Genomic DNA, 26,854 nt, shown 5'->3' with positions numbered 1-26,854 from the left:
AGTGCCTGATGTGTAGATATTTAATAGTCTTTCTACCACAAATCCCTGAATAGGTCCAAGACAAAGCAACAACAAAGGCAGTGAACTATCTCAAGCAACCCTGACCCAATACCACATACTGGTAGAGGTAGCAAATGCCACACAGTACCAAAGGTGGCTATTGGGGAAAATACTATATAGTTGCAGCAATATGGACCTGACACCCATCACAAAAAGAAAAATCTAGAAGAAAAAAAGCATGCAAATCACTCTAACAATTTAAGAGCATTGCTGCTTTAAAAAGGTACAGTCAGTTAGCTGCTGAAATGCAAGCTCAGCTCTTCAAAGACAAAACTTCATTTGGAAACTAGTCGGAAATGCTGGGACCCATGAGTTGTGATGAGGAAAAGCGAGAAAAGTCCATCACATTTAGAAAATACAGAACCCTTGGTGAATGTGCTCTCTATGGGGAACAACTGAAGGTACACAAAGGTAAAGTTAGATATCCCTAGGGGAAAAATTACAAAATAATGTACAAAGACGAGAAAGGAAAGGCAAAGAGTACAAAAGAAAGTTCTCACCCCTCAGAATGAGTGTAGCCGCCATTGACAATCAACTCACAAGAGGATGCTACAGCAAGGAACAGTGAAAAGGACAGAAAAGAAATTTAAACCAGGGCTACAGATTGGGAAAGTCCTCAGTTTATTTCTGCTCAAAATAAGTAAGTTCAAAGAAATCTAGTGAAAGTCTATCAGAAGAACAAACGTCAGGGAAAAAAAAATGTTAACTGCATAATAATTAATTAAGCCATAATTTTAGCAGCAAGATTTAAAAGATCAGAGAAAAGAACAGGTACAGGAGCAGGTAAATAGATTGTGTGTGAATTAATCCTCAGTTTAAATGCAATTGGTACCACTCTACTTTGCTGTGTTCTTAAAGAAGCAGCTCACTTTGGGGTCAAGCTGCAATTAAGCTAAAACTGAACTAAACAACTTCTCAACACTGCTGCTGGGAAAATGTAAAATGCTCATAAGAATGCAGATTAATTTTGGCATGCAAGCTCTGCTGTTGTGAATTCCTTGTTATTGGCCTTACAAATGTAAAATTATGTCATAAATGCACAAGTCAGTGCTACCATTTGCACTCAATGGTCAATATTTTTAATTGATGGAGATGATTGCCATCAACCTAACAGCCAGGACCTGTACTAAAGAGCACCCAAACATTCAGACTATTCTCATCCATATTAACTCTAAGGCTACATGTTTGGTGTTAATCAGGACAATAGAGCATCGAAAGAAGCACTTAGCCCATCAGGCCTATGCTCAATACAAAAACTCTTTGAGCTATTTTTGTGAGGTTAGTCGTGATGTTTACCAATGTTAAATATTAAATGACGTAAAACTGATCTTCGAACACAAGCACAGAACTCAATTTATAGATTCTTTTTTTAATAAAAATATATCAAGATTCTGTGATCTGACATTTAATCTTTTAAATCTGCAGTTGGCAAATATGATCCTGCCTGAAGATGAAAACTTTCTTCTGCTATTCCGCCGTGAGACTCCATTGGACAATAGTGTGGATTTCATGCGGGTAGGTAACCAGCCTCTGGGTTAGAAACGGAGGCTGATTTATACATAGCCCATAGTAAACTGTGGGATAAAACTTGTATACATAATTTATTCAGGCATTGAGATAACAAATGCGGTAACACTCTTCACTTATTTATTACATGAGAGTAGAGACTGATTTTCTTTTGAATGGGCTCACCTCAGGGCCATAGTTAGTATAAAAGTTAGTTCTTTGTGCTATGAAGCATTCACATTGCTCCCTTCTGAACACTTTCTAAGGTCACTAAAACACCATCACATGGGTGTATCAGAGCTAGACACAATACTCTACATGTGGTCTGATCAGCTACAAAATGGTATGCTTTGATTTATATTTTATGAATCTATTCATATATCCCACCTAATGTTTCTCTATTTTGGACATGAAGCTTCAATGATCTGTGCATAAAAACACCGAAACCTTTTTCTCAATTGATCCATTTCAGTATTGTGCCTTATAAATTATAAATGTACTTTGTGTTGATCCACTGAAAATGCTTGATACCATATTTATCGAAGTTAACTGCTATAGCCCCCTCCCCTAGCATAGTCTTTTTGTATGTAATTGCACTCCCCTACCATCTAAAATCTTGCACATTATCTGCAGGCTGCCTGTACATGAAACACTTTATTAAAGATAGTGCAGTGTAGAAGTTTGAGGAGCAATCCCTGGGCAACAGTCACAGTAATGTGTCTCCAAACTGAACCACATTTGTTAACTGCAGCTTTTTAGTAAAAAGATTAGAGTTAATTGCTCATAAAATGTCTCAAAATTCTATTGATCTAACCTGTCTTGGAATGAGTTTTTGATGACTTGTCAAATCAAATGCTACCATTAGAATTTTGAGTCTGTGATGGTTGTATTCAAACAATTGATGCACTTGTGTATTCTTGTGTCTGTTGTAGTGCTACTCTTACATTAATCCACAACATGACTTTTGCCAGTCAGAAACAACAAATAATCATGGTATCCTGCACATGAGCAAAATGCAGGAAGCCCTGCAGGAACTGGACTTGTGTTACATTGGTGAAGTCAGAATCATGTTTGGTTCTAATTCCACCCCTAAGGTATACATGAACACTACCACCTACAAATAGCCCTGCAAGTTGTTCAGCAGCATGAATTAGAAATACTGTATATCTTTATTTCTTCGTCACTGGGTCAAAGTCCTAGAACCCCCTACCTAACAGCCCTGTGAGAATACCTGGCAGGGAGAGGACAGGAAGGGATTCAAGAAGGTGGTTGGTCCATCATCCTCTTTTCTAGAAGTGTTAAGGATGGGCACCCACTTCTGCCTTTGCCAGTGATGTCCACATCCCATTAATGAACAAAAAAACAGCTTGCACCTGTACTGGGAGAAGTGGAAGACATTCACCAACGCTTATCCCTGAGACAGCGTGACTATTTTGACAGTGCTTTTTAGATTAGATTAGATTAGATTACTTACAGTGTGGAAACAGGCCCTTCGGCCCAACAAGTCCACACCGACCCGCCGAAGCGCAACCCACCCATACCCCTACATTTACCCCTTACCTAACACTGCGGGCAATTTTAGAATGGCCAATTCACCTGACCTGCACATCTTTGGACTGTGGGAGGAAACCGGAGCACCCGGAGGAAACCCACGCAGACACGGGGAGAACGTGCAAACTCCACACAGTCAGTCGCCTGAGGCGGGAATTGAACCCGGGTTTCTGGCGCTGTGAGGCAGCAGTGCTAACCACTGTGCCACCATGGAACTTGCTCAACACAAACTGGCTGCCATTATTTTCTGTATTCTGACAACAGGAATGCTTTGTTGGATTTTGAATTTCCTGAGGTCATGAAAGGTGCTTTATATGACAAGTCTGTTTTTAAACCACCATGAGTTAGCATGAACTACACTTCGGTACGCGAAGTTGTACAGGAAAAATCAAAAGTGCAAGGTCAATGAATCCAGATTCTGATTTCAATGCAAAAGATCCAAACTGACTGAAATTGTTTTCAGAGTGATCTGTCTAATCTTGATTCAAGGTTGTCTCATTCAAATTTCTGTTGATTCAATCCTTTTAGCGCTGAAGACTTACTATGTTGTTCTAATTGTTTTACATGGCTCAAATTACTAAATTAAAACAAAACAATTTCATATTATCAGTAGTTGTTCGGACACATTTTGAGAAATTTGTGGATTTCAGTCAAATTTAATAATAAGACTTGAAGTCATTGGTGGTTGAAGTAATAATTGGACCAAGAATTAAGATATAATCACATTGGAAGTCAATGCTTAATGGATGATACATGACTCCTGCTTTGTACATCTATTGTAAGATTATAAATCTGATTGGTGCTGGAGTGTCCAAAACAATTAATTCCTGTTGTCCTTTTCAGATCTGGCGTAAATATGATGCAGACAGCAGTGGATATATTTCGGCCACTGAACTCCGAGTAAGTCACCTCTTGAGAGGAAACACAAATGTTATTCAAGTGATAGCGTGTTATGTGTAACATTCTCCACTAGAAACAATTTTTTCACAAATTGGCTCGTTAGTGGCTAGAGGACAGATTCTCTAAACTGGATAGCCAATAGAAAGTTGTTCAGGTCTGGTTCAAGTTAAAAATCACACAACACCCGGTTATAGTCCAACAGGTTTATTTGGAAGCACTAGCTGTTCAGGTCTGGTTCATGAGAGAAATGCCCTATCTGTCTATTTTAAACACTTCAAATTAGAAATGGCCTCACTAGCAAGGCTGACACGGTGATGGAGATCCTCCCCAGGATATTTCTAGCTATAGCCATGGCCAAACAGGTGACAGAGTCTTATCAAGGTCTAACAGAGATGCTAACTAATTGGCCCTCTGTCAGAGGGGGGGGGGGGGGGGGGGCTTCCAGCGGCTAGCCTCGTTTCTGACAGCTTGGAGGATGTACAGGCCAACTGGAAACTTCCAGCCAGCCTCAGACAATAGGCCTAAATGTCCCATTAACCCAACTCAATTATTTATCCCTCTAGCGGGTGGTAGCTCTTCAGCCATCCCACTTTCAGAAAAATGGCCTAGGGTAGGATGGTGCTAGAAAACCAGCACGCCTGCCAACAGCGTATATGCTGCTTTCATACTCTCACCCTGTGACCCTGATTCATGTAGGAGCATCTTCCTCTCTGTCCCCTCATTAGATAATCTGTGATTCACAAAATGTACAGGAAAAGAGCCCTTCAACCTGAGCTGTGCCTCCATGTTGGTACTTTCGTTTTAATGAGCAGGTTATAGGTTCAAGCCTCCACACTGGAGATTTGTGCACCAAATTTAGCTTCACACTTCAGTACAGTCGTGAAGGAGCACTGCACTGTTTGCTATAAATTCTGTGTCTTACAATCTTATATTCACAACCACCTGATGAAGAAGCAGCGCTCCAAAAGCTAGTGCTTCCAAATACACTGGTTGGACTATAACCTGGTGTTGTGTGATTTTTTAACTGTGTACACCCCAGTCCAACACTGGCACATTACCCGCACCCGCACCAACCAATCCAACCATCCAGTGGCTGAACACTTTAACTCCCCCTCCCACTCTGCCAAGGACATGCAGGTCCTTGGCCTCCTCCATTGCCAGACCTTGACCACACGATGCCTGGAGGAAGAGCGCCTCATCTTCCGCCTAGGAACCCTCCAACCACACGGGATGAATGTAGATTTCTCCAGCTTCCTCATTTCCCCTCCCCCCACCTTATCTCAGTCCCAACCCCCGGATTCAGCACCACCCTCTTGACCTGCAATCTTCTTCCCGACCTCTCCGTCCCCACCCCCTCTCTGGCCTATCACCCTCACCCTCACCTCCTCCCACTTATCGTATTCCCAGCACCCCTCCCCCAAATCCCCTCTCCCATTCCTTTTATCTCAGCATGCCTGGCACACCAGTCTCATTCCTGAAGAATGGCCTGTGCCCGAAACGTCGATTCTCCTGCTCCTCGGATGCTGCCTGGCCTGCTGTGTTTTTCCAGCATCACATTTTTCACCTGTCAGAGGTTCTATCCATTCTCTTAACTGAGAGGCTCCATCTGTCTCCGTGATCACCTGGCCCAGTTTTGAAGATAATCAGAATTTAGAATCCCTACAGTGTGAAAACAGGCCCTTCGGCCCAACCAGTCCACACCAACCCTCCAAAGAGTAACCCACCCAGACCCATTCCACTCCCCTATATTTATCCATGACTATTAAACTACACGATGGGCAACTTAGCATGGCCAATTCACCTAACCTGCACATCTTTGGACTGTGGGAGGAAACCGGAGCACCCGGAGAAAACCCACGCAGACATGGGGAGAATATGCAATCAAACCCAGGTCCGTGGCGCTGTGAGGCAGCAGTGCTAACCACTGTGCCACCATGCTGTCCTGTGGTGGTAACCATGGTGTTCTCCCAGATGTGCTGGTTAATATTTATCCTTCAAACAGCATAACATGAAAATACTATGTAACCATTTGAATATGTTAAATGTGAGATCTTCCTCTGCACTGATTGAGTGTCAGTTCTGACATTACAACAAAAAAAGGCAGTTCAAAATTCGTGAATTGTCTATAAGGCAATTTGGTCTGAGGTCATGAAAAGATTGTAGTAATTCACCTTTCAGAACAAGTTTTATAATTTATGATGGTTGCTTTATCTTTTAAAATTATAAACACTAAATAAGTAATAAAGATCTGATCATTCTTAAAAAAATAGAAAATTAACTCATACTTGTTTGAATTTAGTGCTTAAAATGTATTTGTTCAGTACTATTGTACTTCTGTGTTTAAAATAATTTGTTACAGTACCATTCCTCTAATTCTCTGTTTTACGACTTCATTTTATAACAGGATAATATGTTGCAAAGTTAGGAACCTATTGATTTGAATCTTATGGTCTGTGCATTATGTATCCTCTAGAATTCCTAATATCAGTCATTACATTGGGTTAATGGTCAATACTTAGAGTTTATGATCAGGTTGTAGGCTTTATGGTGAATGCATTGTACTTATGATGATTGCTTAGAGTTTATGGTTAGCATATAAGTTTACAGTCAGTATGGAAGTGTTACAGGTCAGTGAGCAGAGTTTATGGACAGGGCAGAAGATGTGTGACTCAGTGCATAGGTTATATGTCTCAGTCACAGCATTATTACAGAGCAGGAGGAAACCATTCTCTATATGACCATTGCTTAAATCAATTCTCCTGTCTTCTCCCTATAATCCTACATAATGTTTCTTTTCAAATAGAAGGCTATTCCCATTCAATACATCAATTGAACCTGTCTCTACTACACACTCAGGCAGTGCAATCCACTTGCTATGTGACCATTTCTCCTGTTAACACTGGGGCAGTGCCTTGTGAATCAAGCCTTGCTATTCCTAAATCTTAATTTTTTTTTCAACTTGGACACATTATCCCAAACTTACCTGACATTCAGATTAAGATTGATAGAAAGTATGGGCCAATTTCTTAAAAGAATTAAAAGAAGAATTATTATTTATTACAAGTAATTGGGCTAATGCTACAGGTAAGAGATGTAAACCATTGGCATATGACATTACTAACTAAACTCTAATCTCCTTATATATTTCTCTTTACACAGAGACACAAGGCAAGTAAATAAGGAAAATAGTTTACTGGCAGAGATAGAGAAACTGGAAAGTCAGTTTAGTGATCTTTGTTTTCTGGTTTTGATATTGAGATGATCCTTTTTAAGCTGCCTGAATACCTTGTTTAGATGTCTTTCTCTAGTTTGTAAAAACAGAGTGACTGATAGATTCACTTGGAAAATGTCTCTGATGCATCAATTCAAAAGCTTGCAGCAACTGCTGCAGGAAAAGTACTGCAAGAAAAGCATTTTTCATGCTTAAATTGCAGATTTAAGAGAATAGAAAGCTTCTGGGCTCTGTATCGCCCTAATGTGTTCCCAGATCCACCCATGAACCAATTACACAGTTGTCAGCAAGCAATATGTCTCGGTCATTGATAATTGTCACTAATCGAAGTTAAAAATCACACAACACCAGGTTATAGTCCAACAGGTTTAATTTGATGCAGTAGCTTTCGGAGCACTAGCTTTCGGAGGTGAGACACAACCACCTGATGAAGGAGCAGCGCTCCGAAGCTAGTACTTCAAATTAAACCTGTTGGACTATAACCTGGTGCTGTGTAATTTTTAACTTAGTACACCCCAGTCCAACACTGGCATCTCCAAATCGTCTCTAATCAACTTCTTGTCACCAACAAGAACTACATCAGTGCACACCCTCTGCCCCAGATTGCCTGCAATCTGAACTTCAATTCCTGCTTGTTCAAACGGTTCTTTACAATACCTATCAGGTTACTTGCTTACAACATCCATTTCAAACTTTTTTTTAACTTTTCTTTCTTATTTCTTAAAAATGCAAAAATGAAAATCATGGTCTTATGCTCGTATTTTATGCTTCTATTGCCAATTATTTAAGTCAGTGTAATACAGCATTGTAAATAATTTTTAAAAAGGTTAAAATAGCAGAATAATCTTTCTTTTTTATGGGCTTTGAAAATGCTCTTAGTTGTTGTGCAAAATCCCTTTCCTGCCTGGACTACAGGTTCGGGTCTTACTCTGTGTACACAATGGGTGTGCTTTAATCAACCTTCTTTCTTTCAGTTTCTATTATTACACTTATTAGTCCAACAGTTGGCCTTCACATGTGCAAGGGTCCATCCTTGGGTGCTTGATCTGCCAAGCAAGACCTCTTCACGACTTCAGTGGTAAACCAGACCATTCCCCTAAGCTGCAGGATGTTTTTAGTGTGAAATATATCTCTCATGCCAATGGTCTCATCCACTTCAGGAAGTCAAACCATCATGGCATATGTATTTATCCAATCACCTCTCAGCTGGGGTTGTTGCCAGGCAGTTGTATCTGCCTTTGCCCCTGCTTATCTTATGGCCTTCTTCCTGTTTAACCCAGCATTTATTATACAAGGCTTCCTTGAAGTCTCATTTGTTATCAGGCTCAGGTGGAGAATAATAATTCTTCCAAATTGTCAAAAAAGAAAAACCGACCTTTTTAAACCTTGTTTCACTGTAATAGCAAATCATAAGCTCTCCATTGTATATTTCTTAAGTCATTGTTGGCTACCTTCCTTCAGCCTCCCTTTATCCATTCCCTGCAGATGGGATTGCCAACAATATATCAGTACAAAACACTAACAGAAATTAGCACATAAATAACTGGCACTAAAAATGACTAACTAATTACTGTAAATTGTAAGAAACAGAGTTTAAAATCTATATAAAATATGCAAGGGTTTGATCTTACAATTCAATATTTATCTGATAATTTTCATTTCCTTTTCAACAGTCCTCCTCAATTGAGCTGTTGTCCAGGTCTAGGAGTACATGACATTTTAATCCAACAGATTACAACAGGATACTATGTTACTTCAATTTATATAGGAATTGACTGTGTATTTCTGATTTAGTTACAATATAACTGAATTAAATTGATTTTATCCTTTTTCTGATAAAAAGAGTTAAATATAACATAATTTCCTAATTCAGCAAATTAGTCAGGAAGAGTAGTAATGTCATTGATTGGATGCGATAGAGACTAAAGCTCTAGAGAGAAGTCTTTAAATCCCACCTTGAATTTAAATTCAAGGATGAATCGTGACTGAAAAGCTAGGCTTAGTAATGGTGATTATGATAACTATCATTGATAATTATTAAAAATCAATCTGGGTTCATCCTTTAGGAAAGGAGCTCTGCTGTCCTACATGTGACTCCGGATCCATATCAATGTGATTGACTTTTATTTGTCCTTGAAATATGAAAGCTGCTGATTTTAAGGGCAATTAAGGATCAACAACAAATGCTGGCATTGCCAGCAATGTCCACATTCTCTAAAAGAATAAAGAAACTGGACCGTCAGTTTGACCAACGCACTGGCATTACAAAGGATGCTATGTAATTGGGATGATGCTGACAACCTCCTACAAAAATTAGATTGGTACAAATTTTGCATGTACCAGACCTTACCTGCTCCATCTTTCATTGAAATACAATACTTTCACGAACAAAGTGCTATTTTAACTGGACATTAGGCATTTAACTTTGTTTGGTCTGTTTGATGAACAGAACTTCCTGAGAGACCTATTCCTTCAACACAAGAAAATGATTTCAGATGACAAGCTAGATGAATACACAGACACGATGGTGAGCATCCTTGTTACTTGTTGCAAACTCCACCTAGTGCAGACAAAAAACTTGTTGGTCTTTTTAAAATCAATGTTGGCTTCAATGGCACTACAATTCACATTCCATTTATTCTGTAATTTTGCATATATCTGAACCCAAACATTTTTCTGCAATTTCCTAATGATTTAAGTATGCTCTTCAGTGTATTTCTAACTAATTTGGACATGACTGTTTACTTTCTTTTCATGTAATGGATATATTAGGTTGGATTTGAAAATCATGCCTGGAGATTTGTATGTCAGCTGATAATGAATGTCTTTATAGTGAAAGAGTTGTCTGTCTATAATTGGAAATCAGAGACACATTGTCCTTATCATTGAAGCTAACACAGATGAAGACCAGATATGGTTTATTGATTCTGATGAAGAGTCATTGGACTTGAAATGTTAACTCTGCTTTCTATCCACAGATGCTTTCAGACCTGCTGAGTTTCACCAGCAATTTCTCTTTTTGTTTCATATCTCCAGCATCCACACTTCTTTGTTTTTTTGTTTATAAGAGACTGGATTTCGCTAATTTGTTCCTTCATCTAAGTTAATAACTAGCCCTAATTCTCCCTCTTATAGTATTTTGTGTTGCAAAGGAGAGGGAAGCAAGCAGGTTTCTCTAAAGTTTATATTTTTGAGCAGACTGCTGTGAGACTGAGTTACAAGGTCATCACTTTTCCCCTTTTTAACTTTAGGGATGCCTATGGTTTGGGATGAGTCAATACAATGAGGGACTGGAATGCACAATAAATGACAGATTTGTGGTTTGTTTATCAAACAGACTATATTTCCTTCCCCTCAGAACTGAGGTCAGTCATCATAACACAATTGCTGCCCTGACTGGCATCAGTTAACTCGGCACACGCTACAAAATTGAACCCAGGGCTTCCTTGGTTTGCAACCTTGGGTCTACACCAGGCAGTGAGTTAATCAGCTGTACTGCTAATGGAGCCAATTGATTTTGTGTCATGTAAAGCTCACAGTGGTGATTATTTATGAAGCAATGATAACACGTTTCCCAATAATGTCTAAGGTACTTAAATCATTCAAGCTATTTGCATAATAGCTTCATGCATAGCTTTAGTTGTGGTTATTGTTAATATTTCATTCACAGCATTTGCGAGAGGTCTATGATAGAATTAATTTTCGAAAGTTATATCTGAGTAGAATTTAACATTTTGAACAGAGATGCAAGGAGCTCCTATCCACCACCCTCTATCTTGTTGAACTTGTTCTGACATTGAACGATTTCTTTAACTCCACCTGTCCTTCAACCGAAAGGTGTTGCTATGGAAATCCACGTGGGTTCTAACTATAACTGTCTTTTTATGAAATATATCTTTGCTGCAGCCCCAGTCCAGCTGTATCATTAATGTGTTTTCCGACTCTCACTATAAACTGAAAAATGTCATATTTTTCAGGCTGACAGGAATGTCATGAGTGGTGTGTCTGAGAGATCAGTGCTGGGGCATCAACTGTTTTCAATTTATATAAACGATTCAGATGAAAGGACTGAGGATATGGTAGCTAAATTTGCTGGTGACACAAAATTAGCTAAGAAAGTGAATAATGAAGAGGACATAAGTCTGAAGATGTGCAGGATAGATGGATTGGCCATGGGGGAATGCAGTCGAAAAGTGTGGCAGGAAAAGCACAGCAGGTCGGGCAGCATCCAAACAACGACAGGTGAATCAACATTTCAGGCATAAGCCCTTTATCAGGAATGCAGGGTTACAGGGATAGGGTAGCTGGGTTGCTCTGGGTGGGCTGTTCTCTGTAGGGGTTGAAGTGGACTCAATGGGCCAAATGGCCTGTTTCCATACTTTAGGTTTTCTATGATAAGGAGCCTGTAAAGGGATATAGATAAGCTATGTGAATGAGCAAAGATCTGGCAAATGGAATAAGAAATTAATAAGTGTAAAATTGTCCATCTTGACAGAAAGAATAAAAAGAAAGATTGTCTAAATGGTGAACTGTTGTAGAGTTTTCAGATGCAGAGTGATCTGGGTGTCCAGGTACGTGAATCACAGAAGGTTAATATGCATGTACAGCAAGTAATGTGGAAAGTTAATAGGATGTTATGTTTTATTGTGAGGGGTATGGAATTCAAAAGTACATATACAAGGCATTGTATAGTCTACAGTTCTTGTCACTGTACTTACAGATATTAATGTGTTGGAAGCAGTGTAGAGCAGATTTATGAGACTAATATCAGGAATAAGCAGATGGCCTTATGAAGAAAACCTGGTCAGGTTATCCTCTGGAGTTTAGAAGAATCAGAAGTGACTTAATTGGAACAAAGAAAATCGTGAGGGGACTTGACCCGGTGGATGGTGAGGAGAATCTAGAACTAGGGGTTGCAGTTTAAAAATAAAGGTCCCCCATTTAAAACAGATGAGGAAAGAAGCATTTCTGAGGGTTGAGAGCTTTTTGAATTCCCTTCTCCAAAAGGCTGTGGATGCAGAATCTTTAAATCCTTTTCAGGCAGAGTTGGATTGGTTCTTGATTACCGAGGGGATGAAAGGTATTCAGGAATTCAGAGTCAAGTTTAAAATTAGATCAGCCATGACCTTTTTGAATAGTGAGGCAGGTTTGGATGGCCAAGTGGTCGTCTCTTGTTCCTTGTTCATATATTTGTATCAACTTTGCTTCTAACTGGAATTCTTCCTTCTCTTGCCTGTGCGTTTCTCTAATTCTTCCTCTCCTTCCTTGAATTCTCTGTCTCATTTCCTGGTGATAGCCTTTTGACTAATATCCATTAAATGCTAATTGATACCCAAGACACTTTGACTCCATTTCCTTCCACCTTACTTCCATTCCATTCTCCTGGTTTTCTGTCTCCATTGTATTCTTTGTGAAATACTAGCTGTAATATTCACAATGTCTCCCCTTTTTTCTAAATTGAGAATTACCTCTCCTCCATGGTTGAATTGGACCCTTGACATTCTGTTCTGTTTTCCATTCCTGCTGATGTCCTTTTTTTCTCTTGTGTGAATCCTATGGGGATCCCCTTGTGAACTTGGCACCCATCAGCTTTCACATTCAGTCAATCATCTGCCATCTTGCCAGCCCCAGTGTTGCCACAACCAAATGCACCTTACCCTGATCCAGTCCTCAGTCTCAACCCAACCCCCACCACAATATAATCTAAATCTACACCCTCTCCAATTCCAACAATAAATTTTCATGTATCTGCTTTATTATATTGTTTGTCCTCATAATCCCACACCCAAACAATCCTTCCAAGTGAAAGATTGCTTTGCACATACTTTTACTAATTTAGTATGTAGTATACACTGCTCAAAATACTTTGTGCTAAGGAGATAAAATACGGACTGTGACCACTTAATAGAACACGTCTGGTTGATCCATAAATGGGACCCCAAGTTCCATGTCCCCTGCCATTTTAATTCTCTGCTTCACTCCCATTCTGACCTCCACTGCTCCTGTGAAGTCTAATAGAAGCCAGAGGAATAGTACCTCATCTTTCAGATACTTTACAGCCTCCTGGATTCAACAGCAAGCTTAACAATTTCAGATCACAACTTCTCTCTTTTATTAAATGGAAGTTATTGGCTGTGATGATGATGCTCCTTTAACAAGGTTGGGTTGTCCTTAGTTTTTATTTCAAAGGGGTCATAAACGCATAGATTCTAACGTGTCTGCTTTGGATGGGTTTTAAGGTCAATTTAGTTGTTGCTACGGTAAAAGGTTGCCTAAGGTAAAAGCCTTTCAAGTTTAAAAACACACTTGTACAATGAAAGGGGAATGGCCAGTTCCCCCAGTTTATCTTTTTTCTGCTCTGGTTTAGTTTGGTTGGTTTTAGCAAGCAGTTAGTTTTTTTGAGGCTGTTGGTCAAAGTAATGGCATGCTATGATTTGATGTAAAATGTGAAACTAATTTACTGTTCTGATCACTTACTAAATCTCATCGCTGCTTTATTTCAGATGAAATTTTTTGATAAAAACAAAGATGGCCGTCTGGATCTCAATGACTTGGCAAGGTTAGATATTTACTATACTCAGAACAAAATCTGTTACAAGAAATTGTTTTGTTAGAGAAAATTTCAGATTCACACCATCCTTTAAGTGAAAACATAGTTCCTCATATCACTGTAGAATGACCAAGTTCTGATTTTAAGATTGTGTCCCATTGTACTAGATAAGACAGCCTCTCAGTCCCTAATCCAGCGAATCTTTCTATAATATTAAACACCCCAATTTAAATAAATTCTCTATCTATACCCGAGGGAAATATAGCCAAATTTATTATTCTTGTTCTCATAATAAAATCCTTGAAATCCTGGTCTCCTTGTTGATTTCAAACGCAGCATCCCTTTACAAAATCCTGCACCTATCTACATAGCTTACTGCCTTACAAATTAGAGTTTCATATGAAATGTTATATATACAATAAGAGAGTTTAAGGTTACTGCAGATTATATCTGCCATAAATGCTGTTGGATGCGAATCTTATCAGATCGAGTGGATCGGTTGGAAACAGATAGAAGCGATGAGGAATTTGTAACAGCAACAGTATGTGATGGATGGCAGTTGTAGGAAGGGGGAAAGTCTCAGATACAGTCACATAGATGGGCTAACTCCAGGAAGGGTAAGAGAGGTAGGCACCTAGGGCAGGAGTCTTTTGTGGATATATCCATTTCAAACAGGTATGTTGTTTTGGAAAATGTAGGGGGTGATGGATTCTCAGGGGAATGTAGCACGAACAGCCAAGTTTCTGATATTGAGACTGGCTCTAATGCAACGAGGGGTATGTCGGCTTCCAAGAGATCAATTGTGTTAGGGGATTCTGTAGTCAGAGGTACAGACAGACGTTTCTGTGGCCAGCAGAGAAAAAGCAGAATGGTGTGTTGTTTCCCTGGTGCCAGGATCAAGGATGTCTCAGAGAGGGTGCAGAATGTTCTCACGGGGGAGAGGGGCCAGCAGGAGGTCATTGTCCACATTGGAACTAACGACATTGGAAGGGAAAAGGTTGAGCCTCTGAAGGGAGATTACAGAGAGTTAGACAGAAATTTAAAAAGGAGGTCCTCAAGGGTAGTAATATCTGGATTACTCCCAGTGCTACGAGCTAGTGAGGGCAGGAATAGGAGGATAGAGCAGATGAATGCATGGCTGAGGAGCTGGTGTATGGGAGAAGGATTCACATTTTTGGATCATTGGAATCTCTTTTTGGGTAGAAGTAACCTGTACAAGAATGATGGATTGCACCTATTGGAAGGGGACTAATATAGTGGCAGGGAAATTTGCTAGAACTGCTTGGGAGGATTTAAACTAGTAAGGTTGGGGGGTGGGACCCAGGGAGATAGTGAGGAAAGAGATCAATCTGAGACGGGTACAGCTGAGAACAGAAATGAGTCAAACAGTCAGGGCAGGCAGGGACAAGGTAGGAATAATAAATTAAACTGCATTTATTTCAATGCAAGGGGCCTAACGGGGAAGGCAGATGAACTCAGGGCATGGTTAGAAACATGGGACTGGGATATCATCGCAATTACAGAAACATGGCTCAGGGATGGGCAGGCCTGGCAGCTTAATGTTCCAGGATACAAATGCTACAGGAAGGATAGAAAGGGAGGCAAGAGAGAAGGGGGAGTGGCATGTTTGATAAGGGATAGCATTACAGCTGTGCTGAGGGAGGATATTTGAGGAAATACATCCAGGGAAGTTATTTGGGTGGAACTGAGAAATAAGAAAGGGATGATCACCTTATTGGGATTGTATTATAGACCCCCCAATAGTCAGAAGGAAATTGAGAAATAAACTTGTAAGGACATCTCAGCTATCTGTAAGAATAATAGGGTAGTTATGGTCGGGGATTTTAACTTTCCAAACATCCACTGGGACTGCCATAGTATTAAAGGTTTAGATGGAGAGGAATTTTCTGATTCAGTATGTGGATGTACCTACTAGAGAAGGTGCAAAACTTGACCTACTCTTGGGAAACAAGGCAGGGCAGGTGACTGAGGTGTCAGTGGGGTAGCACTTTGGGGCCAGCGACCATAATTCTATTCGTTTTAAAATAGTGATGGAAAAGGATAGACCAGATCTAAAAGTTGAAGTTCCAAATTGGAGAAAGGCCAATTTTGACAGTATTAGACAGGAACTTACGAAAGCTGATTGAAGGCAGATATTCGCAGGTAAAGGGACGGCTGGAAAATGGGAATCCTTCAGAAATGAGATAACAAAAATCCAGAGAAAGTATATTCCTGTCAGGATGAAAGGGAAGGCTGGTAGGTATAGGGAATGCTGAAGGACGAAAGAAATTGAGGGTTTGGTTAAGAAAAAGAAGGAAGCACATGTCAGGTACAGACAGGATAGATCGAGTGAATCCTTAGAAGAGTATAAAGAAAGTAGGAGTATACTTAAGAGGGAAATCAGGAGGGCAAAATGAGATAGCTTTGGCAAATAGAATTAAAGAGAATCCAAATGTTTTTACAAATATATTAAGGACAAAAGGGTAACTAGGGAGAGAATAGGGCCCTTCAAAGTTCAGCAAGGCGGCCTTTGTGTGGAACCACAGAAAAAGGAGGAGATACTAAATGAATATTTTGCATCAGTATTTACTGTGGAAAAGGGTATGGAAGATGTAGACTGTAGGGAAATAGATGGTGACATCTTGCAAAATGTCCAGATTTCAGAGGAGGAAGTACTGGATGTCTTGAAACAGTTAAAAGTGGATAAATCCCCAGGACCTGATCAGGTGTACCCGAGAACTCTGTGGGAAGCTAGAGAAGTGATTGCTGGGCCTCTTGCTGAGATAGTCACAGGTGAGGTGCCGGAAGACTGGAGGTTGGCAAACGTGGTGCCACTGTTTCAGAAGGGCGGTAAAGACGTGCCAGGGAACTATAGACCGGTGAGCCTGACCTCGGTGGTGGGCAAGTTGTTGGAAGGAATCCTGAGGGACAGGGTGTACAAGCATTTGGAAAGGCAAGGACTGATTAAGGATAGTCAACATGGCTTTGTGTGTGGGAGATCATGTCTCACAAACTGGTTTGAGTTTTTTGAAGAAGTAACAAAAAAGATTGATGAGGGCAGAGCAGCAGATGTGATCTATATGGACTTCAGTAAGGCGTTCGACAAGGTTCCCCATGAGAGACTGATTAGCAAGGTTAGATCTCATGGAATACAGGGAGAATTAGCCATTTGGATACAGAACTGGCTCAAAGGGAGAAGACAGAGGGTGGTGGTGGAGGGTTGTTTTTCAGACTGGAGGTCTGTGACCAGTGGAGTGCCACAAGGATCAGTGCTGGGCCCTCTACATTTTGTCATTTACATAAATGATTTGGATGCGAGCATAAGAGGGACAGTTAGTAAGTTTGTAGATGACACCAAAATTGGAGGTTTAGTGGACAGCGAAGAGGGTTTCCTCAGATTACAACAGGATCTGGGCCAGATAGGCCAATGGGCTGAGAAGTGGCAGATGGAGTTTAATTCAGATAAATGCGAGGTGCTGCATTTTGGGAAAGCAAATCTTAGCAGGATTTATACACTTAATGGTAAGGTCCTAGGGAGTGTTGCTGAACAAAGAGACCTTGGAGTGCAGGTTCATAGCTCCTTGAAAGTGGAGTCACAGGTAGATAGGATAGTGAAGAAGACGTTTGGTATGCTTTTCTTTATTGGTCAGAGTATTAAATACAGGAGTTGGGAGGCCATGTTGCGGCTGTACATGACATTGGTTAGGCCACTGTTGGAGTATTGCGTGCAATTCTGGTCTCCTTCCTATCGGTAAGATGTTGTGAAACTTGAAATGGTTCAGAAAAGATTTGCAAAGATGTTGCCAGGGTTGGAGGATCTGAGCTACAGGGAGAGGCTGAACAGGCTGGGGCTGTTTTCCCTGGAGCGTCGGAGGCTGAGGGGTGACCTTTTCGAGGTTTACAAAATTATGAGGGGCATGGATAGGATAAATAGACAACGTCTTTTCCCTGGGGTCGGGGAGTCCAGAACTAGTGGGCATAGGTTTAGGGTGAGAGGGGAAAGATATAAAAGAGACCTAAGGGGCAACTTTTTCACGCAGAGGATGGTACATGTATGGAATGAGCTGCCAGAGGAAGTGGTGGAGGCTGGTACAATTGCAACATTCAAGAGGCATTTGGGTGGGTATATTAATAGGAAGGGTTTGGAGGGATATGGGTCGGGTGCTGGAAGGTGGGACTAGATTGGATTGGGATGGACGGGTTGGACCAAAGGGTCTGTTTCCATGCTGTACATCTCTATGACTCTATGACTGTTTCTTAGATTGGCCGATTGACTCTGATTTAAACCTAGGCAAAAGTGAGTGCTGCAGATGCTGGAGATCAGAGTCAAGATTAGAGTAATGCTGGAAAAGCACAGCAGGTCAGGCAGCATCCGAGGAGTAGGAAAGTCGACGTTTTGGACAAAAGCCCTTCATCTATATTTCTAGTACCTAATCTTGACTCTGATTTAAACCGGCCTGTTGTAAATGCAAACACAGCTTAATAACTATCAGTCATAATCAAATTGGTGTATTCTCTATGTCAAAGCTTCTATCAATCAGAGTCCAACTTGCCAATCAATTAGCATGCTTTTTTATCCACTGTAAAATGTTGTTTTCCTTTGCATTGGTGTTCTTGTGAAATATCCTGATGAGTGCATGACCAACTACAGGCGAAAATGGGATGTGCCTTAAATGGGCTGTAATCTCTACCCCACCCACCACACCCACAGAATCTCAATCACTCCTTGAAAATCCAGCACATGGCCAATTTCACCTCACACATTGTTACCCAAAGGCAGACAGTGCAGCAGCAGAGGAGAGAAAAATCAAGCCCTAAGTGTTTGGCAACTTGAATTTGTTTGTTTGCTATATAATTTGCACATGTCTGTACAATGAGTTCAGTTGCAGAGCAGGTACGATTCGTTGTTGCAATTGTTATTTTCTCCAAAAAGACTTTTAAAAAGTGTGCATTTCCCAGTGACCAATGCAACAATATTGAACTACAAGATTTCATGCTAGAAAACTTTTATTAGAACAAATACACTAAAATTCACATAGAGTTAACATTATCTAGTAAGCATCTATTACACAAAACTGCAGAAAAAGATATTCCGTATTAAATCTTAACACAAGTGAAAATCCCTCGCCACATTTTTACATTACGGTGCATTCTCAACAGAAATGTACAGCAGAATCTTCCAAATTCCTGAATGACATGGGCTGTGCTGAGGGAGCTGGGAAAATCACAGATGATATCCAGTGGGGACTCTCTCGGTGTTGAGAATAAGAAGTGCCATTTCCAACCAATTGTCAAATAGGAAGGCAAGACTCTCACTTGTGAGCAGTGAGAGGCCAATTTGCATACATTAACATTTCATTATTACTTAATCCCATCTCATTAATATACAGTATTCCATTCTCCCAATCATCAGATAGAAACTGGATGCTGAGAATTCCCAATATGAAAGTCAAAGTGGTTATCTAGTGACTCTAGCTCACTGCTTGCTCCTCTGGACCTTAATCTTGGATCTTGCATCTAAGGACACATTCCATGGGCAGCAAATGTGCACACCCCACATCCACAGACCTTAGGATTTGACTCACACCAGCCTCACTGCATCATTATGGAACATTTCCAATCCACCTACAATCGGTTCTGGACTTCAGTTCTTTCTTTCTCTCCCATTACATCTCAGTGCAGTCCCAGGGTGCACAGTTGGGGTGGATGGAACCAGCCATTGTGTGAAGCCCATTGGATTTGGTGTTTGGGTGATTCTAGGGGACCTCAGACATGCTGAGAGACTCCTGGTCAGAGGCAGCTGCACCCTCCTTGGTTTGATCTCCCACAGGGCTGACAGGATGTAGGAGGAAGGCCCAGCCATCTCTGAATGTCCTGTAAGAAGACTTCTGCAAGGCCTGTATGTAATTCCCCCTCTAGGTGAGTGCCTACTGGCACCAGCATGTCCCCTTTTGAGGAAGGGACACCCAGTGTGAACTCAAGATCCCTTCATCCCCTGTTGCTTTGTCATTGATGCTGAGCACCAATGGGTAGAATGAAAGGGTACTGGTTCGTCCACCTTTACAGCCAATATTGAGTGTGCTGGACCTGGCTTTCCAGAGCAGCCACCAATCAGTCTGTGGAGGCAGCTAGGTACTGAGATGCCTGAGGCAACAAGGTCCCATGGTATTGCTGCAGTCCTGCAGCCTTTGTGCCCCAATAAACCTGCCTGCTGCTCCTGAGGCTTCTTGGACATTTCACTGAAGTCCCTCATGGAGCCATCTCCTAAACAAAGAACAAGACAGCTCAGAAACAGGCACTTCCACCCTCCAAGCCTGTACCGACATGTTTTGCCCTTCTATACTAAAATTGCCTTCACTTAAAGGATCCATATCCCTCTATTCCCCTCGTACTCTCCATATGCTTTTTGAATTCTACTATTGTTTCTGTTTCCAGCACCACCTCTAGCAATGCATTCCAGGCACTCACCACCCTTTGCATGAAACACTTGCCTAACGCATCTTCCCCACGTTGCACCTTGAAATTGTGTCCCCTAGTAAGTGACCCCTCAACCCTGGGAAAAAGCCCCATACTTCCCACTCTATCCATGACAATATTTTATAAACTTCTATCAGGTTATCCCTCAAATTCCTGTGTTCCAGTGAACTCAAATCCAGTCTATCCAACCTTTCTTGATAGCTAATATCTCTCATTCCAGGCAACTTCCTGGTAAACCTTTTCTGTACCTCTCCAAAGCATCCACATCCTTCTGGTAGTGTGGTGACCAGAACTGTATGCAATATTCCAAGTGAGGTCTAACTAAAGTTCTATAAAACTGCAGCATTGCTATTCTTATAATCAGTGCCCTTTCCAATGAAGGCAAGCATGCCATAGGCCTTTTTAATTCCCTTATCCACCTGTGCAGTGCACCCAGATCCCTCTGCATATCAATGCTCCTAAGGGTTCTGCCATTCACTGTAGAATTTCCACCTGTACTTAACCATCTAAAATGCATCCCCTCACATTTGTCTGCATTAACCTCCATCTGCTATTTTTCTGCCCGTGTCTCCAACTTATCTATAGCCTGCTGTTTCCTCTGAAAAACCTCTTTATTAACTGCAGCTCTACCAATCTTTGTTTCATCTGCAAACTTACTGATGAGATTAGCCAAATCATTTATGTAGACCACGAACAGCAGAGGTCTCAGCATTGATCCCTGTGGAACACCACTAGTTACAGCCCTTCATTCCGAAAGCATCCTCCCACTGCTACCCTCTGTCTCCTATAACTAAGCTGGTTCTGTATCCAGCTTGCCAGCTCACCCCAATACCATGCGATTTCAACTTTTGTACCAGTCTGTCATGAGGGACCTTGTCAAAGGCTTTACTGAAGTCCACGTGGACAACATCAACTATTTTTCCCTCATCAATCATCTTCGTCCTCCTCAAAAAACTTGATCAAGTTAGTGAGACATGACCCCCCCTCACAAAACAATGCTGTCTATCGCTAAATTGATAGATCCTGTCCCTGAGAATCTTTTCCAAAAGTTTGCCTACCACCAATGTGAGACTCACAGGTCTATAATTTCCAGGATTATCCTGTAACCTTTCTTAAGCAATGGGAAAACATTGGATATTCTCCAATCCTCAGGGACCTCACCTGTGGCCAAAGGGGATACAAAGATGTCTGCTAGTGCTCCAGCAACTTGTTCTCTTGCTTCCTTAATATTCTGGGATCGATCTCATCAGGACCTGAGGACTTATCTACATTAATACTTCTTAAGGCACACAACACCACTTCCTTTTTAATACCAACTTGGCTTAGGACCTGTGCCATCAACCTGGTGAATTCTCCCATGACCATCCGCAGAGGCATAGCAGAGATGCGCTCATGAGCATGTGTTCCTAATTAAAATATTTGCCAAGGTGTCAGTGTCAGAGCTGCTGGCAGGTGCAGAAGACAATCTTGCATGTGCATCTACTCAAGCACTGATGAAGAGGGGGTGGTCGGATGGTAACTCTCCTCTTGGCTGCAAAGACCATGTTGATCTGCTCGTGCCTTCAGGACCAAAGGGGCAGGTTAACAAAATATTCGCATTGGCAGTAATGCAAGAACAGCACAGATTGGATAATGTTTCCTCACCAGTGATGAACCAATCTTCTCTGTGTAGGCGGTAAGGAGCCATTTGTCAGGCTCTCCGCCACCCATCCTGGCGTTTTAGGCCCAATTATAGGTGATTGTCTCCTGGAATAAACAAAGGGAGTGAGCTGTAAGTAGCAGGTACAGATGTTATTGCTGGTACAGGTGGGGACATAGTGGTGAGGTGTCCTGGGTGAGTGAGTACAGAGGACATGCAGGGTTAGAATTCTGGGGGAATTTAGGTGGGTGAGAACAAGCGAAGGAACATGTTGGAGGCAACAGTGAAAATGAGAGCCTTGGTGGGATGTGTGCAGAGATAAAGTGAATATGAGGTAACAGAGAGATGATGGTGACATTTATCCTGGCAGACTGCAGAAGGTCATTGACATTCTTTCTAAATTTCTCTGAATGGATGAGACCACACTGACCCAGTTGACAACCTTTGTCTGGGTTGGTAGGGTTGAATGTAATCACTATCAGTGTTGGTGCTGGGTCAAGAGGGCATTCTTCCTCTGCATCACCCTATCTGCCAGGACTGCCTGGTCCCTGTTCGCAAAGTGAGACACCAATTTCCCCTTGTTTGCCATGTCTGGGAACAATGTTACAAATTGTGCAGGGCAGTTCCAGACTGACAGTGCTTGACTGGGTACACAACAGCCTTTTCAATGTGGTGCTGGTGCCAGGAATCTCAGGATATCCCAGTAGTGGTGAGTATTTCTACCTGCCATGAGTGGGAGAATTAGCCAAGGTGAGCACCACAGCGGCATGGTGATGGAACTTGACAAAAATGACACTTAGCTGATTTCTGATAAGATTCAACTCATTGTCGTGTTTTTAAAGTCCTGAGCATCACCCAGCTTTAACAAGATCTGTTCTCCCTGACCCACCAAGGTGAATCTTCTAAATCTCCTTCACTCAATCTTCTGAGCATAATTGAATGGACTTCCAGTAGCAAAGTATCCTCTAGTTATTCCTTAGTCCTTAACTTACTGCAAGTGTCGTTTCCCTTCACCAACCCTCTGTTTAGTGGTTAACCCAAAGTAATCCTTTCCAGCATGCACAGCTTAATCTTACCCATGCAAATCCCACTGTCTCTGTGAGTCTAGGCAGTAGCAAAACATGCTGCTTCCCTTTCATGTGAATGTTTTCAAATTTGTGATTGATTTTGAATAAATTTCATTATGCCTTTCTGTCTTCATAATAAACAGGTTGTGTTGCTTTGTCTTCAGGCAGATGTAGCATTAGGCTCATACCTGTGCAGATTCCACTGGATTTTCCCTCTCCAAACTATTCCAATTTACCTTGTATAGAAAGAGACAGTTTAAAAGACAGCTACTTAACAACATGCAATGTCATAGAATGGATTTAAAGCAGGCCTGTTGTGTTCTTTCTTACCTGATCCACCTGCCTTAGTTTTAGTATTGTAATACCATGAGTCTTTAATGAAGAGAATTGTAACTGATGTTGATAATTGCTTTATGATTTGGATTTGATTTCTTTTCTGTCTTTTGAAGGATTCTATCACTGGAAGAAAATTTCCTTCTGCAGTTCAAAATGGATGTAAGTTCAACTTTTCTAGTAGGGAAAGCTTTTATATTACTGTTCTGCAGCCTGACTGAAGTAACAGAGTACTTACATGTGAGCAATTTCATGGCCTGTTAGTGTACAAAGTGTACAGAGTTGGCTTGGACTGAGTGAGAAATTGGGAGTTTGGTAAATGAGGGCATCTGAACATTATCTCTTTAAAATCTAATCTGATGTGTAATTTACTGTTTGAGGTTATGTCTTTCCAGCCTTAGGTAGATAGATACTTTCATCAACCTGTCCAGAGATGTTACTACATATACCTCTGAGATTAGAATCTGGGCCTCCTGGCTCAGAGGAAGGAACACTACCACTACATCGTAAGAGCCCCCTAGCCTGAGGCAGGTATAAACAAGATCTTTTTAGGAAAGTAACTGTAACTAATTTAAAAGCTGGTCTAATCTTTCAGAAGGACTCTCGTGTGGTGCAGTAGTACTAGGAGCCCTGCGTTCAGCTCCTTTCTCCTCCAGAAGTGTCTAATAACATCTCCGAACAGATTGATTGGAAAGTATCTCATTTGCTTTCAGTAGCTGCAACAGAGCTGACTCCCCTCTGATTATTAGGTAGTATCAATATTGGGTCTGAGTGTACCTTACAGGGAGTGCATCTTGGACTAAGTATGAAGCTGGGAGTTTAATGACTAGAGGAGTTGGAGCAATGGTCGAAGGATAGTCTTGTTTCTTTTTCACCCTTTTTCACCCTCCAGTAGTTGGTTCTTACTTGGTAAAAGCTAAGAACCTGATTGGTGAATAGCTGGCTGAAGAAGGGCTTATGCCCGAAACGTCGATTCTCCTGTTCCCTGGATACTGCCTGACCTGCTGCGCTTTTCCAGCAACACATTTTCAGCTCTGATCTCCAGCATCTGCAGACCTCACTTTCTCCTCAAATTATTTTACATGTAATGAATAATTATAAAGTTTAGGTAGAGGAGGGCAGTTCAGCCAGACAGAATATGCAACCTGTGACTTATGGAAAGGCATGGACAAACACATCTGCACAAAAGTGTCAACAGCAGCAAAAGCTTAACTTCCAAGCTTCAGAATTCGAATGACAGCCTCTGCTACAGTGGTGCATCGATGAGTCAGACAGCTATGTGTGAGCACATTTTAGAGAGGTAGCCACACCACAGATTAGGAGCATGCTGGCAGAGAATGAACGGTAACTTTGAGAGAGTCCAAGAAAACCAGGTAGGTAGTGAGGGTGTTCCTGAGACGATCTCACTCACTAATTGATGTGCCATTTTGGATACTGGTGAAAGTGATGATTCCTCAATGAAGTATAGCCAAGCCAAATACATTGCACTATCAGTGGCGCAATTACACAGGTCAGGAGGTCAAAGAGTGGAAGAGCAATCATAAGAGGGGAGAGGGGATTTACTAATTAGGGGAAGAGATAGACATTACACAGACTGCAGGTGTATTTCTTGTTTGAGCTGTTGCCTTCCTGGTGCCAGGTTCAAGGATGTCACAGAGTGACTGCAGGACGCTATTCTGGATGGAAGTGAGCAGCCAGAAATCATGGTCTATACTGGTACCAATGATTTAGCAAGAGTGATAAGGCCTGAAAAGCAGCTTTTAGGGAGCTAAGGTTGGAAAGAGATTAAAAGTCAAGAGTTTAAATGGAGTAAAAACACGATTAATCTCTGTGCCATCTGACAGTGAGGGTGCGAGAATTAAGCATTTGAACACATGGCTGGAGAATTGGTGTTGGAGAGAGGCCGTCAGATTTCTGAGCTAATTTTGGAGAAGATGGGAATTGTATAGGATGGAGGGGTTGTACCTTTGCAGACCAGGTCTAACATCTTCCCAGGTATGTTTGCTCGTGCAGTTGAGAAGAATTTAAACTAGATTCGCAAGAAGATAAGGAGCTGAGAGGGAGCTCAGATTGAAGGGGAAGGACTACAGGTAACAGGAAGTAGAAAAATAATAAAAAAACAGTCATAGTGAAATCAAATAGGATCAAAATATGGAGTAATATTGAAGCCAACTCAGTACAGTCATATATTGGTAAAACTTTCAAGATTGGGTGCCAGAATTTTGGCAATTCAAGCATTCCATTTATCTTGCAAAGGAAAGATTTGATTTTTGTCTTACCCTTGTACTTAGGCCTGTAGCCTGGAGGACAGACGGAAGGATTTTGAGAAGATTTTTTCTCATTATGATGTGGTGGGTTTTATTTTCTTTCTTAAATACTTTACTCTGAAGTATTTGTGTTTTATGTTTGTAAGTGCACACATATACTTCCAAAAAAAATTGAAAATCAATTGAATTTTAGGTACAGAGTCTCAGATGAATTTATTTGGGGTGGCACGGTGGCTTAGTGGTTAGCACTTCTGCCTCACAGCACCAGGGTCCCTCGGGCAACTGTCTGTGTGGAGTTTGCACATTCTCCTTGTGTTTGCGTGGGTTTCCTCCGGATGCTCCGGTTTCCTCCCCACAATCCAAAGATGTGCAGGTCAGGTGAATTGGCCATGCTAAATTGCCCATAGTGTTAAGTGCATTAGTCAGGGGTAAATATAGGGTATGGGAATGGGTCTGGGTGGGTTACTCTTCGGAGGATCGGTGTGGACTTGTTGGGCTGAAGGGCCTGCTTCCATGCTGAAAGAAATCTAATCAATTTTAATCAACACCTAACATATGACACCTATAATCATGTTCATTATTCATAGGATCTTGCTATGTGCTAATGAGTTGCCACTTTTAGATCATGAAAACACCAGAAATAGGAGCAGGAATAGGCCATTTGCCCACCATTCAGAAAGATCATGGAGTCATAGAGATCTACAGCACAAATATGGTTTGGATGGCCTTAGTCCATTGAGTCTGAACCTGTCAAAAATAGGCACTTAGCTATTCTAATCCTAATTTCCAATACTTGGCCCATAGCATTGTTTGCCTTGGCATTGCAAGTGCACATATAAATACTACTTTAATGTTATAAGGTTATTGGCCGTTAACACCCTTACGGGCACTGAGTCTCAATTCCCACCACCCTCTGGGTGAAAATAGTTTTCCCTCACATTCACTCTAAACCGCCTGCCCCTTATCTTCAATTAATGCCCCTGGTCATTGCTCCCTCCACCAAGGGGAAAAACCTTTCTTTCCATCTACTCTGTTAATGCTCCTCATAATTTTATATATCTCAGTCATTGTCACCCCTCAAGGAAAACAACTCCATTCTGTACAAACCTCCTTCAAAACTGAAATTCTCCAGCCTAGACAACATCCTGGTAAATCTCCAATGCACTCTCTCCAGTGGTATCACCTCCCTCCTATAATGTGGATTCCAGAACTATGCATAGTACTCAACTTGTGGTCTAACCAACATTTTATGTCGGTCCAACATAACTCTAT

The 26,854-nt window shown here is 41.3% G+C and overlaps 1 protein-coding gene across 1 annotated transcript in view; it reads left to right on the top strand.

Moving 5' to 3' along the window:
- scgn (secretagogin, EF-hand calcium binding protein) overlaps positions 1 to 26,854 on the top strand; it is a 59,250-nt gene that overhangs the window by 25,985 nt on the left and 6,411 nt on the right. Inside the window, exons 4-9 of the mRNA XM_043719098.2 lie at positions 1,486 to 1,575; positions 3,961 to 4,017; positions 9,699 to 9,776; positions 13,753 to 13,808; positions 23,432 to 23,477; positions 25,607 to 25,666. Of these exons, the coding sequence (XP_043575033.2) occupies positions 1,486 to 1,575; positions 3,961 to 4,017; positions 9,699 to 9,776; positions 13,753 to 13,808; positions 23,432 to 23,477; positions 25,607 to 25,666 (387 nt within the window). The remainder of the gene's footprint in view (positions 1 to 1,485; positions 1,576 to 3,960; positions 4,018 to 9,698; positions 9,777 to 13,752; positions 13,809 to 23,431; positions 23,478 to 25,606; positions 25,667 to 26,854) is intronic.

The sequence above is a fragment of the Chiloscyllium plagiosum genome, unplaced genomic scaffold (genome assembly GCF_037043375.1).
Source record: "Chiloscyllium plagiosum isolate Xiang-an unplaced genomic scaffold, Cpla_swu_hap1 HiC_scaffold_34, whole genome shotgun sequence".
Lineage (NCBI taxonomy): Eukaryota > Metazoa > Chordata > Chondrichthyes > Orectolobiformes > Hemiscylliidae > Chiloscyllium > Chiloscyllium plagiosum.
Note: the sequence above shows the minus strand (reverse complement) of the source record. Positions and strands in the feature narration are given on the sequence as shown.